The sequence below is a fragment of the Capra hircus genome, chromosome 10 (assembly GCF_001704415.2).
Source record: "Capra hircus breed San Clemente chromosome 10, ASM170441v1, whole genome shotgun sequence".
NCBI classification, from domain to species: domain Eukaryota; kingdom Metazoa; phylum Chordata; class Mammalia; order Artiodactyla; family Bovidae; genus Capra; species Capra hircus.
In genome coordinates this window covers 50,465,946-50,479,677 of record NC_030817.1, presented here as the reverse complement: position 1 = coordinate 50,479,677, position 13,732 = coordinate 50,465,946, and the positions used below count along the sequence as shown (strand labels likewise).

At 47.0% G+C, this 13,732-nt stretch overlaps 1 protein-coding gene across 2 annotated transcripts in view; it reads right to left on the bottom strand.

Annotated features, from left to right (window-relative positions):
• MYZAP (myocardial zonula adherens protein) overlaps nucleotides 1-12,715 on the bottom strand; it is a 115,068-nt gene extending 102,353 nt beyond the window's left edge. The window contains exon 1 of one of the 2 annotated variants that reach the window (XM_013967112.2): nucleotides 12,578-12,715. In XM_013967112.2, coding sequence (XP_013822566.2) covers nucleotides 12,578-12,643 — 66 coding nt within the window. In that variant the 5' untranslated portion in view covers nucleotides 12,644-12,715. The remainder of the gene's footprint in view (nucleotides 1-12,577) is intronic. The other variant, XM_005685718.3, reaches the window with a different exon arrangement.

Below are 13,732 nucleotides of genomic sequence, written 5' to 3'. Positions count from 1 at the left end.
TAATGCCACATGATGCTCATTCCACCCTATTATCGCAGCCTGATCCTACTGTGATATATTCTGGAGAGAAGTGGAAAGTGTGTTGCTTTTTACCCTGCCATTAAAAAACAACACCAAAGGAAAAAAACAGAGAGTCAAAGCAGCACCCAGAGCACCCAGCCCACAGCCCAACACACTCATGAGAGCACAGCCTGTCCCTGTCATGGGTGGAATTCTGTCCCCCTACAATGTATACATAGGAATCCTAACTCCTAGTACCTCAGAATGTGACTTTATTTGAAAATAGGGTCTTTATAGTGGTGCTTGTCGTTCAGCCACTAAGTCATGTCTGACTCTTTGCAACCCCATGGACTACAGCATACCAAGCCCCACTATCCTCCATCATCTCTTGGAATTTGCTCTAATTCATGTCCATTGAGTCGGTGATGCCATCAAACTATCTCATCCTCTGCCACCTTCTTTTCCTTTTGCCTTGAATCTTTCCCAGCAACAGGGTCTTTTCCAGTAAGTTAGCTCTTTGCATCAGGTGGCCAAAGTATTGGAGCTTCAGCTTCAGCATCAGTCCTTCCAATGAATACTCAGGATTGATTTCCTTTAGAATGGACTGGTCGGATCTCCTTGCAGTCCAAGGGACTCTCAAGAGTCTTCTCCAACACCACAGTTTAAAAGCATCAATTCTTCAGTGCTTAGCCTTCTTTATGACCCAACTCTCACATCTGTACACAGTAATGAAAAAATGGAGCTTTGACTATATGGACCTTTGGACCTTTGTTGGCAAAATAATGTCTCTACTTTTTAATACGCTGTCTAGGTTTTTCATAGCTTGTCTTCCCAGAAGCAATCATCTTAATTTTCTGGCTACAATCACCGTCTACAGTGATTTTGAAGCCCAAGAAAAGAAAATCTGTCACCGTTTCCACTTTTCCCCCTTCTAATTGCTGTAAAGTGATGGGACCAGATGCCATGATTTTAGTATTTTGAATGCTGAGTTTTAAGCCAGCTCTTTCACTCTCCTCTTTCACATTCATCAAAAGACTCTCTAGTTCCTCTTCACTTTTTGCCATTAGGGTGGTATCATCTGTGTATCTAACTAAGGTTGTTGATATTTCACCCTGCAATCTTGATTCCAGCTTGTGATTTATGCTGCCCTGCTTTTTACATGATGTACTTTGATACATGTACTTTCACATGATGTAAGTCAAATAAGCACAGTGACAATATACAGCCTTGACTTACTCCTTTCCCAATTTGAAACCATGTACAGTTCTAAGTGTTGCTTCTTGATCTGCATACAAGTTTCTCAGGAGAAAGGTATGGTGGTGGGTACTCTCATCTCTAAGAATTTTCCAGTTTGTAAAATGAAGTCATTAGGGTAGGTCCTAATCCCAAATGACTGGTGTCCTTATATGAAGGGAAAATTGGAAGACACACATGCATACAGGGAGCGCACCATGTAAGCAAACAAAGGAGATGGGCCTGAAACAGACTCTGCCCTCACTGCTCTCAGAAGAAACCAATCCTGTCGACACCTTGACTTTGGACTTCCAATCTCCAGAATCAGGAGACAATATATTGCTGTTGTTTAAGTCACTTGACTCGTGGTACTTTTTTTTTTTAACAGCAGCTCCAGTAAACTAATACATACCCCCCAACCTGTTCTCCAGTCACAGTTATGCACTGGTCCACAGGGCAGCCTCTGAGAAAAGCACCCTGGATCCAAGAAGCCCACAGTTGGATACAATTGTAAAAGACCTTTGACATCCAATCTGTCAGCCTATGAAGGGACCTCCTCATCCAACAATATACCTGGCAGGTGGACACCCAGCCTGAGGGTAACATTTCCCCCATAAAGGTGAGAGCCCATTTGGAACACACATTAGCACCTCCACTCTCACCACTGCCTGAGGTACCCCATTTTGCTACCTGACAACTCTAACTTCCTGAGAACGGACTTAAACAGTGCTTCCTCAGACCTCCTACCTAACAGACCCAGGGTACCCTCAGGAACTGTGGCAGAATTCCCTTCGCTCTTCTTCATCACCCTGAATGTCCTTTCTTCTGCACTAAACAATCCAGCCCTTTCAGCCACAAGATTTGGTTTCGAGATGCTTCTCCATCTCACTCTTCTCTGGGCAAGCTCCGGCTCCAGTGACCCCAGGGAGAGACGTGACCTGACCCGCAGCAATATCACTCCCTCTTACATGGCCAACTTTGCACGAAACCTTCAAAGCTCATTGCCAGTCAGACTGGTCATAGAGAAACCAAGCCATTCCAGCACACAGCTCTCTCAGCTGACAAATAGCACTGATGGGAATCCGAGGGTCTCCAGAAAGAGGTAACCTTTTGACTTCAGGCCACATGGGCTGGTTGAAACCCGCGGGCATTTGCATGAACATCAAAATGTAACTCACACCAGGCAAGTAATCCAAGTCTGTGATGCTCAATAACCATCTCTGGTAGGCCAGATCTGATCCACAGCAGAGTTTTGCAGAGAAAAGGAAGTACTTTTCTCTTGTACCATACCCTATACCACACACACACATGTGCACACAGAGATACACACCTGCCCAGGTGTACACACATGTTCACAGTTTCCAACACCTACTAGGCTGTGCTGACTATGAGCAAGCTATTTGATCTCTCTGAATCTCAAGAGTAAAATACAGATAAAGGAAGATTCTGGCACATAGTAAGCTTCTATCACTGTTAGATATTTTTATCTAAATAATGTCATCAGCCTACAAGCTCCAAAATGATATAGGCTGACTTGGCTTTCTGGCTCTGCTTGCCATGATAAAAATAATTTGGCCAATCGATCTAGAGGGAATTAGTATAGCAACTGATAGCTTTATAGGCTGATGGCCCTAGAGGAGTAATCCCTAATGGCAATCATTTTTTGAATAAACTGAAAACCGGAAGAAAAGACAAGGTCCAGAAAGGACCCCATGACTCCAATCACTCAAAACTGAGAAGCCCCCTCCCCCTGATGCAGTTCTTTATCTGTCCACCCAAAATGCTGATTTCCCTCAACACACTTTCTGCATCTCTCCTCAGGCCATATTTACACTATGGAACACAAATTCACAGGCCAAAGACAATGCATTTCTCCAAACTATCAGTTTTACCTGCTGACAGATAATGAATTCAAACAAAACAAGAATGTAAAATAAACATCTGACTTCAAAGCTAACCTGCAGGTGCGCCAGGCGCTTGCGGCTCCATCTACCCCTGTGCAGCGTGTTTACTCTTGTCATTAGGAGGGCCTTTGTGGAAACCTGAGGGCATGGACTACACGTGGTGCTTACATTCTGGAATCAGCGCTGATCCACAATGGACTGACGGCACAGATGCAATTTAAATCCAGCTTGAAACAGGATCAGACCCTTCTTAGTAAGATGCTCAAATGTACTGTCATGTGAAAAAAGACAAGTGCTGGGAAAAAATAACCTGTTCTGTTTTTAAAATACACTCTGATAATCTGTATATATTTGTGGGGGAAAAATGTCTTTAAGGAAACATGACTACCTGCTGGTGGTGGTGGTGGTGGTCTTTTGCAAAGTGGGATTTCTGCAATGTCTGCACCTGTTCCAAGTATGTGTATGTTTTTAAAATAAAAAACATAGTAGGGACTTCCCTGGTGGTCCAGTAGCTAAGACCCCACGCTCCCAATGCAAGGGGCCCAGGTTCAATCCCTGGTCACAGAACTATGTCCCACAGGCTTACAGGATCTAAGATCCCACATGCTGCAACAAAGACCTAGTGAGTGCAGTCAAATAAATAAATACAGATAAATATTTTTTAAATATCTTGGTAGTCAGAGAGGGCAACCCACTCCAGTATTCTTTCCTGGGATATCCCATGGACAGAGGAGCGTGGCAGGCTATATCTTATAGGGTCACAAAGAGTCAGACAGGAGCAACTAACAGTCAGTTACAGCAATAATAAAGATTGAGAGGGACTATATCAGAAACAGAGAAAGTTCTGCCAATGCAGGAGACATGGGTTCCATCCCTGAGTTGGGAAGATCCCCTGGAGGAGGAAATGGCAACCCACTCCAGTACTCGTGTGGAAAATCCCATGGACAGAGTAGCCTGTCAGGCTATAGTCCAGTGTTGCAAAGTGTTGGACATGACTGAAGTAACTTTGCACAGCACAGCACATATCAGATGGGGTGGAGGCGGGGGAGGTCCTCAATCCTTCCTAGACCACAGGACTATTTCAGGAGCAGCAAAGAGAACAGCCCACAGGTCTAAAAGGTGCTCTGAATTTCTTAACAGAAGTACTAAGTAACCCCTGAATGTACCTGACAGGATGACCCTGCAGAGTTTACCTCCATTAGTCACTCACTTTCAGGAATCTCCCCGTGGGAAAATCTCCCACTGGGTAAGATCAAGGCAGATCAAGGCTTATCTCTCTGAGCATTTGATGATGCTCACTTACATGGTTTCCTGACATTCAGGTATATAATGCCCTGAGTAGCCCAGGTTGGACAGTATCTGAGAGGCAGGTAAGGTAGTTGGTCCCAGAGTTTCCCATAGCAGCTGGCTCCACCTTGTGTTCTGAACATCATGGGGAGCTGAATCTTATCTACCCTGAACACTAGTCCTGGACCTGCCATCCTTAAAATCAAAAGTCCCTTCCAGTGGATCAAAAGCAAGAAGATGGACTCAGTGTATTTCAAGTACTGAGCACGCACTACTTGTAAAACACTTAAGGGCTATGAGGGTACCAATATGGAAAAAAAAGAGCCCTGCCCAAAAAGGCTCATAATCCAGAAACATATCCACTCAAGGCAACATCACAACCAATACAATACTGGGCAGACAGGGAAGTGTGGTTAAGGCACATGGAACTGCATGTCTGGGTTCCAATTCTGATTCTGACACCTACTACCTGTGAAACCTTTGGAAAGCTACTCCATCTTCATTGTTTCAGTTACTTCAGTTGTAAAACTCAGTTAACAATAGAGCAAAAACGACTCTCTTGGGATTTTTGCAAGAACTCTTTTTTTTTTTTTTTTTTTGGCCACACTGAGTAGCATGAAGGATCTTAGTTCCCCAACCAAAGATCTAACTCATGCCCTCTGCAGTAGAAACATGGAGTCTTAACCACTGGACCAGTCCCTGTGGCTAGGCTTTAATAAACTACTACACGAAAAGGGATTAGAATAGTTTCTGGCACATAAGAAGCATTCAGTAAATCATCTTTTTTACCCTGGGAATTTAAGGAGGAAAACAGTCATCTAACAGAGGTGGAGTATATCAGAAGGGTTCTAGAGATGACACATGAACTGCGTATGGAAGGACAGAAGACTTCCCAGGTCAATGACGTTGGGAGAATCCATCGTCAAAATGAAGTGAAGAAGTGAAGTCGCTGAATCATGTCTGACTATTTGCAATCCCATGGACTGTAGCCCATCAGGCTCCTCTTCCAAGGGATTCTCCAGGCAACAATACTGGAGTGGGTTGCCATTTCCTTCTCCAGGGAATCTTCCCGACCCAGGGATCGAACCCAGGTCTCCTGCATTGCAGGCAGACGCTTTACCCTCTGAGCCACGGGGCATTCATTCCAGACGGGCCAAAGACACAAACAGGGCATATTCTGAGAATGGTAAATGGGCCCGCAGCCTGAGCAATATTGGGAGAAGAAAATGGCCACACAAGTAGGGGCCAAACTCTTAACATCCTACAAATGCCTGATAGCGAAGCAAGGCCTCTAATGGAAGACGTCAGGGAGCCATTTAAATTTCTAGAGGAAAGGACTATTGGTCAAATCTGAGTTCAGTGATTCAACAGCAATTATTGAGTACCTCCTATTATGTTCCACACCCTACAGCATGGACTGGAAGGGGAAAAATAGGGTTCCCAAGCAGGCTTTGTACCTAACTGCTTGTGTAGCCCTTACAGCACTCAGCCTAGGATCAACATGTAATAGGCCCCTGCTCAGTAAATGTCAGTATGGGCTTCTTTCTAGGTTGAACTAAAACACAGTAAGGAGAATGTGCTTGACACTCCCCAGAGAGCCTTCCACTTTCTTCAAGCCAATCCCCACAGGAGGACAGCAGGGGAAGGGCAGCGAGCATTCAAGCCTCCTCCACAAGAAGATCCACAACCGAGCCCTTGTCTGCAATCAGGGCGCCTGGGAGCTAAGCAGGCCTCTGGGGACTTGTTGCTGACCCACTCTGTGGAGGCAGAGGGCTGGTCCCTGTTTAGCGGGGACTCTGCCATCCACATACCCTCATGCTCTCAGCTTCAGTATCCAGGCTCACCTGCGGGAGAGCTGCCCATATCAAATAAAAAGGGGTGGAGAAGATCACCCAGGGAGGTGCTGGGTTTGCTCATCAGTTTACAAACATGGATTTCCCTACGGAAATGAGCCAAGTGCATGTACATTTCCCTCGGGCGCGGTCCACTCTGTGACTGTGGGTCCCTGCTCAGCTCCACCTAACAGCAGATGGTGTGGCCACTATGGCTGCGGCTGGGAGGTCAGTCTCTGCTCAGCACAAGCATTAAAGTCTCTGGGACAGGCAGGTGGAACAGGGCCTGCCCCGTCTGGAGGGGGACTCTTAAGCATTGCTTTGACCCTGAGCTTGCAGGCCTGACCATCTACATCAGGGTGAGGTACACTTTTTCTGTAAAGGGCCAGATAGCAAATATTGAGGGTATTCAGGCCCTGTAAAACCATTCTTGGCTCAGAGTATACAAAACAGGCCAAGGGCTGGGTCTGACTATGGGGTCATCACTTGCCCACCCTGATCTCCATACTTAGATACTTCTTACAGGTGGTGTAAAGTGTCCTGGCGCCCACTTTCCTGCCACAGCTGATTCTGGACAAAAGTCCTAAGTAGGAGGACAATGACTTTTCCCTCTTGTTCTAGCTGGCCCTTCTGGACCAGGCTCACCATGTGCCCTAAATGCCAAGACCCAGAGAGAAATCGCAGGACAATGAATGCACACAAAGACACCAGAGTCCTGGCATGTTGGGACTCTCCCGTCCTGCCCCCACCTCCACCGTGCCTTTCCAAAAAGCCAAAAGGACCTTCCAGAACATGGACCCAGGACTGCCTGCATGTCCAAGAAAGCTGTCTGAGAGAGCAGCCCCGGAAGGAGGAGTTCTGATCCTTGGCCACATAGTAGAATCACCCGGGGAAGCTTCCTAAACAATGCTGATGCCGTTCTCTACTTTCCGAGGTTCTCATCTAGACAGCCTGGGGTGGGGCCTAGGTGGAGGATTTTAAGCTTCTCGGTATTCCATGCGTAACCAGAGTTGAACCACTGACCTAACCAAAGGAATGAAACTTCAACAGTACAATAGCACCTGGACTATTTGGAGGCCTTCCCAGAGCTGTCAAGCTACTCACCCAGGCTGACACTCCCATCCACAGGGCACCTGCTTCCTGCCCAGGTGGGCCAGAGGTCATGGGCTGGCTTCATCCCAAGCTTCTCTTCCTGTTTTCCCATTTGCCAACTCAGTGTCAAGTATGGCTGTTTGAGGACCCTGGGGACACTCTTCTTTCTAAGCACCTATTACACCAGGCCTGGGAAGGGAGGGTCCTTAAACCTTCTCCTCTAGTAGTTAATCATAGGTAGGAGCAATGATGAGGGTCACAAGCCTCTAGGGGAATACAGAAGAGGGGGTTCAGGCAGGCTTCCCAGAGGAGCTGACCCTTCATCAGAAAAGAGGCATGAAAAATGGCAGAGGTGAGGAACAGCATCAAAATCTTGGGGAACAGCAAGTAATTTGGTACATCTGCAAAGAGTATTCGTGAGGAGGGGGCGGGGAGGGCAAAGGCCCGATCAGAAGGCCCTGGGTGCTAAATTAGGGGGTTGTACTTGTTCCTGGCAATACCGAAGGGGCTCTTAAAGCAGAAGAGTTAGGTAGCTGGATTCTGCATTTTAGAGAGACACACTGGCCTTAAAAGACAAAGAACAGTCAACAGTGTGACTGATATTCAGGAAATATCACTTATCTAAGGAGGGAAAAGAGGCAAACACCTCTGTGTTACTATCCTGTGTGCCGGGTGAGATGGGGACCATTTTTGGCTGAGAGACACGACTGGAGAAACAAGGAGTAAGGCACATAACTGCTGAAAGTACTTTAAATCAAAACATTTCAACATAGTCTCTAGTCAGTTGGCCCAGGACCCACAACTCCCTGTGTTCAGCTCTACAATTTTTGAGGCTGATATGAAAAGGTTTCATAAGTGACCAGAAGCTCAGCGGTAACACCAGCCTCCGGATCTCAGATTTCCTAAGACTCCTCAGAACTCAGGTCCCTTCATCCTGCATCTGACACAGCGAGACGGGTGAACCAAAGCAGAGAAGTCAGGACACTTTTTTTTTCTGAGCATATAACTATTAGTTCTGAGTGGCAGAGGGCCTTTGGCTGAATCCTGGGGACACCAGGTTCTAAAACTCCTCAACTGGGCTCAGGAGGGCCCAGGGGAGCAGCCAGCCAGTCTTCTGGGTACTGCAGGCCCCCTGCTAACCCCCTCCCTGGGGAAGGCTGCAGCCAGCTTCCTTCCACCAGATGCTGAGTTCCCACAATGCTCTGCGGCCCTTCCTCAGAGCCCAGTAGGACAATATGGAAGTTATGCTCACAGATGTTTCTGTGAAAGGAAAAGGAAGTGAGGTAAACACCTGTCTGATCCATTCACTGGCCAGCTAAGGAGAATTCTTTGAGTCAATCAGACAGAAATGGGACCCAGGAGAGTACCGCCTGAGTGAGGAAGTGATGACTGGCCAGCCCATTCCAGTTTTTAACAGAGGAAGACTCTGCCAAATACAAAAATTACTGGCAAAAGCAGGCCAGGAGACAGTCCTTGCCCTCTGGCCTTCCTGGACTTGGTTTCATTTTTTAATGTGCCATGGAGGGGCCATGACACCAATAACACCAGTCAACAGTCTCCTATTATCAACACAGTGTGATGCTGGGGGAACCCTTGACAAGTCTATCATCTCACACCACACTCACCAAACAGCTAAACCAGTAATATTTGGCTACACCAAGCAAAAATGCCTTCCCCTCAAAGCACACACTCTGGCCACACAACTGCCCTTCCACTGCAAAGCTTCACTCAGCGTGATTAACTGCATTTACAAAATTCCTTTCAAAATCACAAAGCAATGTCAATATTTTTTAAAACATTTTCTCCCGTTCTCCAAGGTCATCAATCTATCTATGGTTACTCTCCAGGCAATTTATCTTCCTGCTGTTGCCATAGATAAAGCTATTTTTAGTGCACAACAGGTATGAAGGCAGATTTTTTTTTTAACTTTACAACCCCTGTTGGTTGGCATCCATAAATGCCTCTCAGAGGTTTATCAGCTGACAGACATTACTCTCCCATCTGTTTGGTGTTTGGTTTTTTTTTTTTCCCCTTGAGAGATTTCAGATAAGGAGGAGGTACAAATTGTAGGTGGCAGCTATTAAACGAAGGATAGCGAGTGCCAGTCTGGTCTGGCTGCGCCGCCCTAGGCAGCTGACTCCGAGAGCTCCCTGCTCAGTGTCAGCTGTCACCACCATTTCTGGTTGGCCTGAAGGCCTGGCCGGACACATCCCGGTTCCCCAGCAGTCCCTAATTTGGTAAGCTCTTGGGATGAAACAGAAACGTTATTTTAATGGCTAACGTTTTACTGCACAAGGCCATCGCTTGTGGCATATCAGAGGAAAGACAAAACAATATAGAGTTTACTGAAAAACTTTCAATTTAGGGTACACTTTTCACTTGTTTGGTCTACAACTTTATTTTTAAGACATCCTATCCTTGTTTATAAAAAAAAAATAAGTGTTTTGCCCTAAAGCAGGTCCAATACATCACTGTTAAACAGTATATGCCAAGAGTTCCATTTAGAAGAAATGATACTTCCTTTTTTCAGTATCTCAATGATGTCACTCGCCTTACAAAGTCTCGCTCCATCCTGCAAGACTAAACACAAATGTCTGCTGCAGAGGGAGGCCTTCCTCAGAAGCCTCAAGAAGAACCTTTCCTTTTAGCTTCCATGCAGCCTGTCAACACTCTACCCTACTGTTACAACCATCACTCTGTATGATGGTAGTCTGGGACAAATGTCGATACCCACAGGTAGAGTGGACCCCAATATCTAACCCTTCATCACACAGAAGGTTTATAAACATTGTTTAAAAATCAATTAATCAATCAGAGATCACAGTTTCCACAAACACACACAGTACCAGTGCCACTTGCAAATTCTGAACAGAGTCGGAAATTACAAGGAAATCTTTAGTTATCTTCTTTGCAAAGCAAGTACCCATGTGCTCAAAGTAGTAGCCTTACACCGTCTGACTCAGGGCACTGACCACTTCAGACCAAAATATTTCAGATGTCTTACTCAAAAGGGCATAGCCTTCTCAAGAGTGTGTTCATTCCATCAGACACCACAGTACGTATAGCTAAAGAAATACTTGAAAGTAAATATTTGAGAAAAAAATCTTCAGAAAGGTTATCTACTATACGAATCACATTTGCATCCACCCATATCGCTCTAGCCACTCAACGAGTATCCACTCTGGAAGGGGACCTAGAGAATTTCACACAATCTGGTCCCACACAGGATCCTGTCCAAGCTCAGGGCTGGCTTTGCAGTGACTTCAATCTTTCTCAATCATAATTATGTGCCAACTGAGAAAGATTTCCACAGAAAAAAAGACAAATACCCATCCTGGTGTAAGGCTAGGACTGTGGTTGGAAACCCAATTGGACCTAACGGGAATCTTGCTTTATAAAGCCGACGATTGGCTTCCGTCAACCCTAAATGTCTGGTGTTCACACACATCTAAACCTATCACTTGGCCCAGACCCAGGAGTAACACAGAGTCCTTCTGGAGACAAAGAAAAACAGCACTGAAGACGACTGCTAGTCATTCAGGTGAGGTATGTAAAATGAAATGAGCGCATCTATAAGACTTAAAAACAGACAGGAGTATCAAAGGGGCCCTGGCTTGGGCTTAGCCACCTGTTTAGCCAAACATAGGGGAAATAAGTTGGTGTGGTTCAGTTGCTTAGTCGTGTCCAACACCACAGACTGTAACCCGCCAGGCTCCTCTGGCCAGGGGATTTCCCGGGCAAGAATACTGGAGTGAGGAGTCATTTCCTTTTCCAGGGGATCTTCCCAACCCAAGAATCGAACCCACATCTCCTGCATGCAAGCGGTCTCCTGCATTGCAGGGTGGATTCTTTACTGTTTGAGCTAGGTGGCGCTTATGGTAAAGAATCTGCCAGCCAGTGCAGGAGACACAAGAGATGTGAGTTCAATCCCTGGGTCAGGAAGATCCCCTGGAGTAGGAAATGGCAACCGATTCCAGTATTCTTGCCTGGAAAATTCCATGAGCAAAGGAACCTGAAGGGCTATAGTCCATGGAGCTGCAAAGAGTCAGACACAACTAAGCAGGCAGACAGACACAGGGAAATAGATTAGAGAAGGTTCAAGCACAGAAAAGACACACTGAGATGATGAGTACTGAATATCATAGTGAACAGATGAAACTACAAGGCACAAGGAGAGCCAACCCGTCCATCCTAAAGGAAATCAGCCCTGAACATTCACTGGAAGGACTGATGCTGAAGCTGAAGCTCCAATGCTTTGGCCACCTGATGCAAAGAACTGACTCATTGGAAAAGTCCTTGATGCTGGGAAAGATAGGAAGCAGGAGAAGGGAACAACAGAGGATGAGATGGTTGGATGGCATCACCGACTCAATGGACCTGAGTTAGGGCAAGCTCTGGGAGATAATGAAGGACAGGGAAGCCTGGTGTGTTGCAGTCCATGGGGTCGAAAAGAGTCGGATATGACTGAGCGACTGAACAACAACAACAAAAAAGGCACAAACCAAGGCCCTGGCAGTGGCCTGGGGTACCAGTCTTGGAAAAGATACAAAACAGGAAAGATGTGGCTAGCGATTCTTTCACGGAGCATCTGGAGCAATGAGAAAAGATCCAACAAAGATGGCAAAGAAATAGCACTTCCAAAGGGCAACCTAGGTGGAGATGGTGCCCACTATGCTAATACTTAAATCAGAAAGAAAGCACCTTGTATAAACCCAGGTCCCACAACCCGCCTACTGGGTGGCCAACTACTATACTAATCCCTACTTTGTAAAATGAAGCCTACCTTAGTTAAGACCACTCCAAATCAGTGTTATTCTATCACAAATGGTGACAAGTGGCCCTTTCTTTTCATCTTTGGAAGGTGGAAAGTTTGTTTAAAGACATTCATCACCTTTGAGTCTCCAGATAGGGATAATGCAGAAAGTTCCCCGTGCTTTTTTTAAAACGGTGCCATCAATACACTTGGCTTGCTAGAGGAGGCAGGAAGGGAGAGGAAATCTCTGGGAATTCCAGAAAGTCCCCCAAGTCTCCTTTCGAGCCCATGGGGTGCCTCTGGGGCATAGAAAAGAAGGGGCTTGCTCACGGAACTGGGACAGAACCTAAAACTGAGTCCAGCTGGAGTGTCGGGGCCGAGGGACCGGTTTCGCGCGTCTCCATCCCCAGAACCCCAAGTGGGGCTGGCTGGACGGGGAAGTGGGACAGCAGCAGCTCCCAATCTTAGCTACTCACCCTCCTGCTGGGCGCCCCGGAGCTGCTGCCTGAGAGCAGGGTGACCGTGGACGTGGAGCGCAGCATCCCGCAGCAGCGGCGTTGGTGGCGGGTTCGGCGCGGCGCTGCTCCCGGGTGTAATAAGCCGGCGGGAGGCGGGGAGGGCGGGAACCGCGCAGTCCACAAGCGCCGGCGGGGCAGGGCGGGGGCGGGGCAGAGGCCGGGCCAAGGGGCGGAGCCGGGGCGGGGCCCGCGCACTCGCCCGACCCGTCAGGCTGCATTTTCTCAGGAGAGCGCAGACCCAGCAGAAGTTGGTCACCAACCTTCCCCCACGGTTCTGCGTCCTCCCAGGGTCAGTCCTAGGACAGGACTGAGTGCCTACCATGAGGGCCTCCCAGCACTCAACACAATCTACCAATCCACCAATCCCCTATCCTGTGGAGTTTGCAATCTGGTGGGGAAACTGAGAAATGACAGGTGTCGGTGCTTTGGTAGAAAAGGTGATACACACAGGAGCTCGCAATGTGGCCTTAGGAATTAGCCTGTGGAGGAAAAGTCTTCCCAGAGGATGTGATGACTAACCTAAGACCTGAAATACACGCAGAAGCAAGCCAGGCATAGAGTGTTCATTACACCTGCTCATGTTTGTTTAATAGTTACTGCGACCCTGACTGGGAAGTACTTTGCATGTACTATTAACTCATTTAATCCTCACAACCACCCTTTGAATAGGCACTGTTCCCATTTTGCAGATGAAGACACTGACTCACCGAGAGATTAAGTAACAGAGCAGATGGTCCCACTGCCTGGAAAGCGGCAAAGCTGTGATGGACTCCACAGTCTAAGCCTAGTGCCTTGCTTGTGCTCTCTGCTGCCCCCTAGCAAAGAGAGGAGAGAATTACAGGCCAAAACAAACTGCGTGGAAAGATGGCAAAAGGCAAGAGAAGGTTTGGTAGAATTTTTAGAAACTGAAAATACCACAGTGCAAGGGGCAAATGGTAGAAAAGCGCAGAAGGGCACTGGGCCAAATCATGAAGAACCTGGTGTGCTTAGTTGAAGAGTTTGGCATTTATCCTGAGGACAAATGTATCTCAATAGGGGAAGACTTTCCGTCTCTGCTGCTGCTGCTTTAAAGCCCAAACCCTCCCTTCCTACCAAGCTCTCCAGGACCCTCCT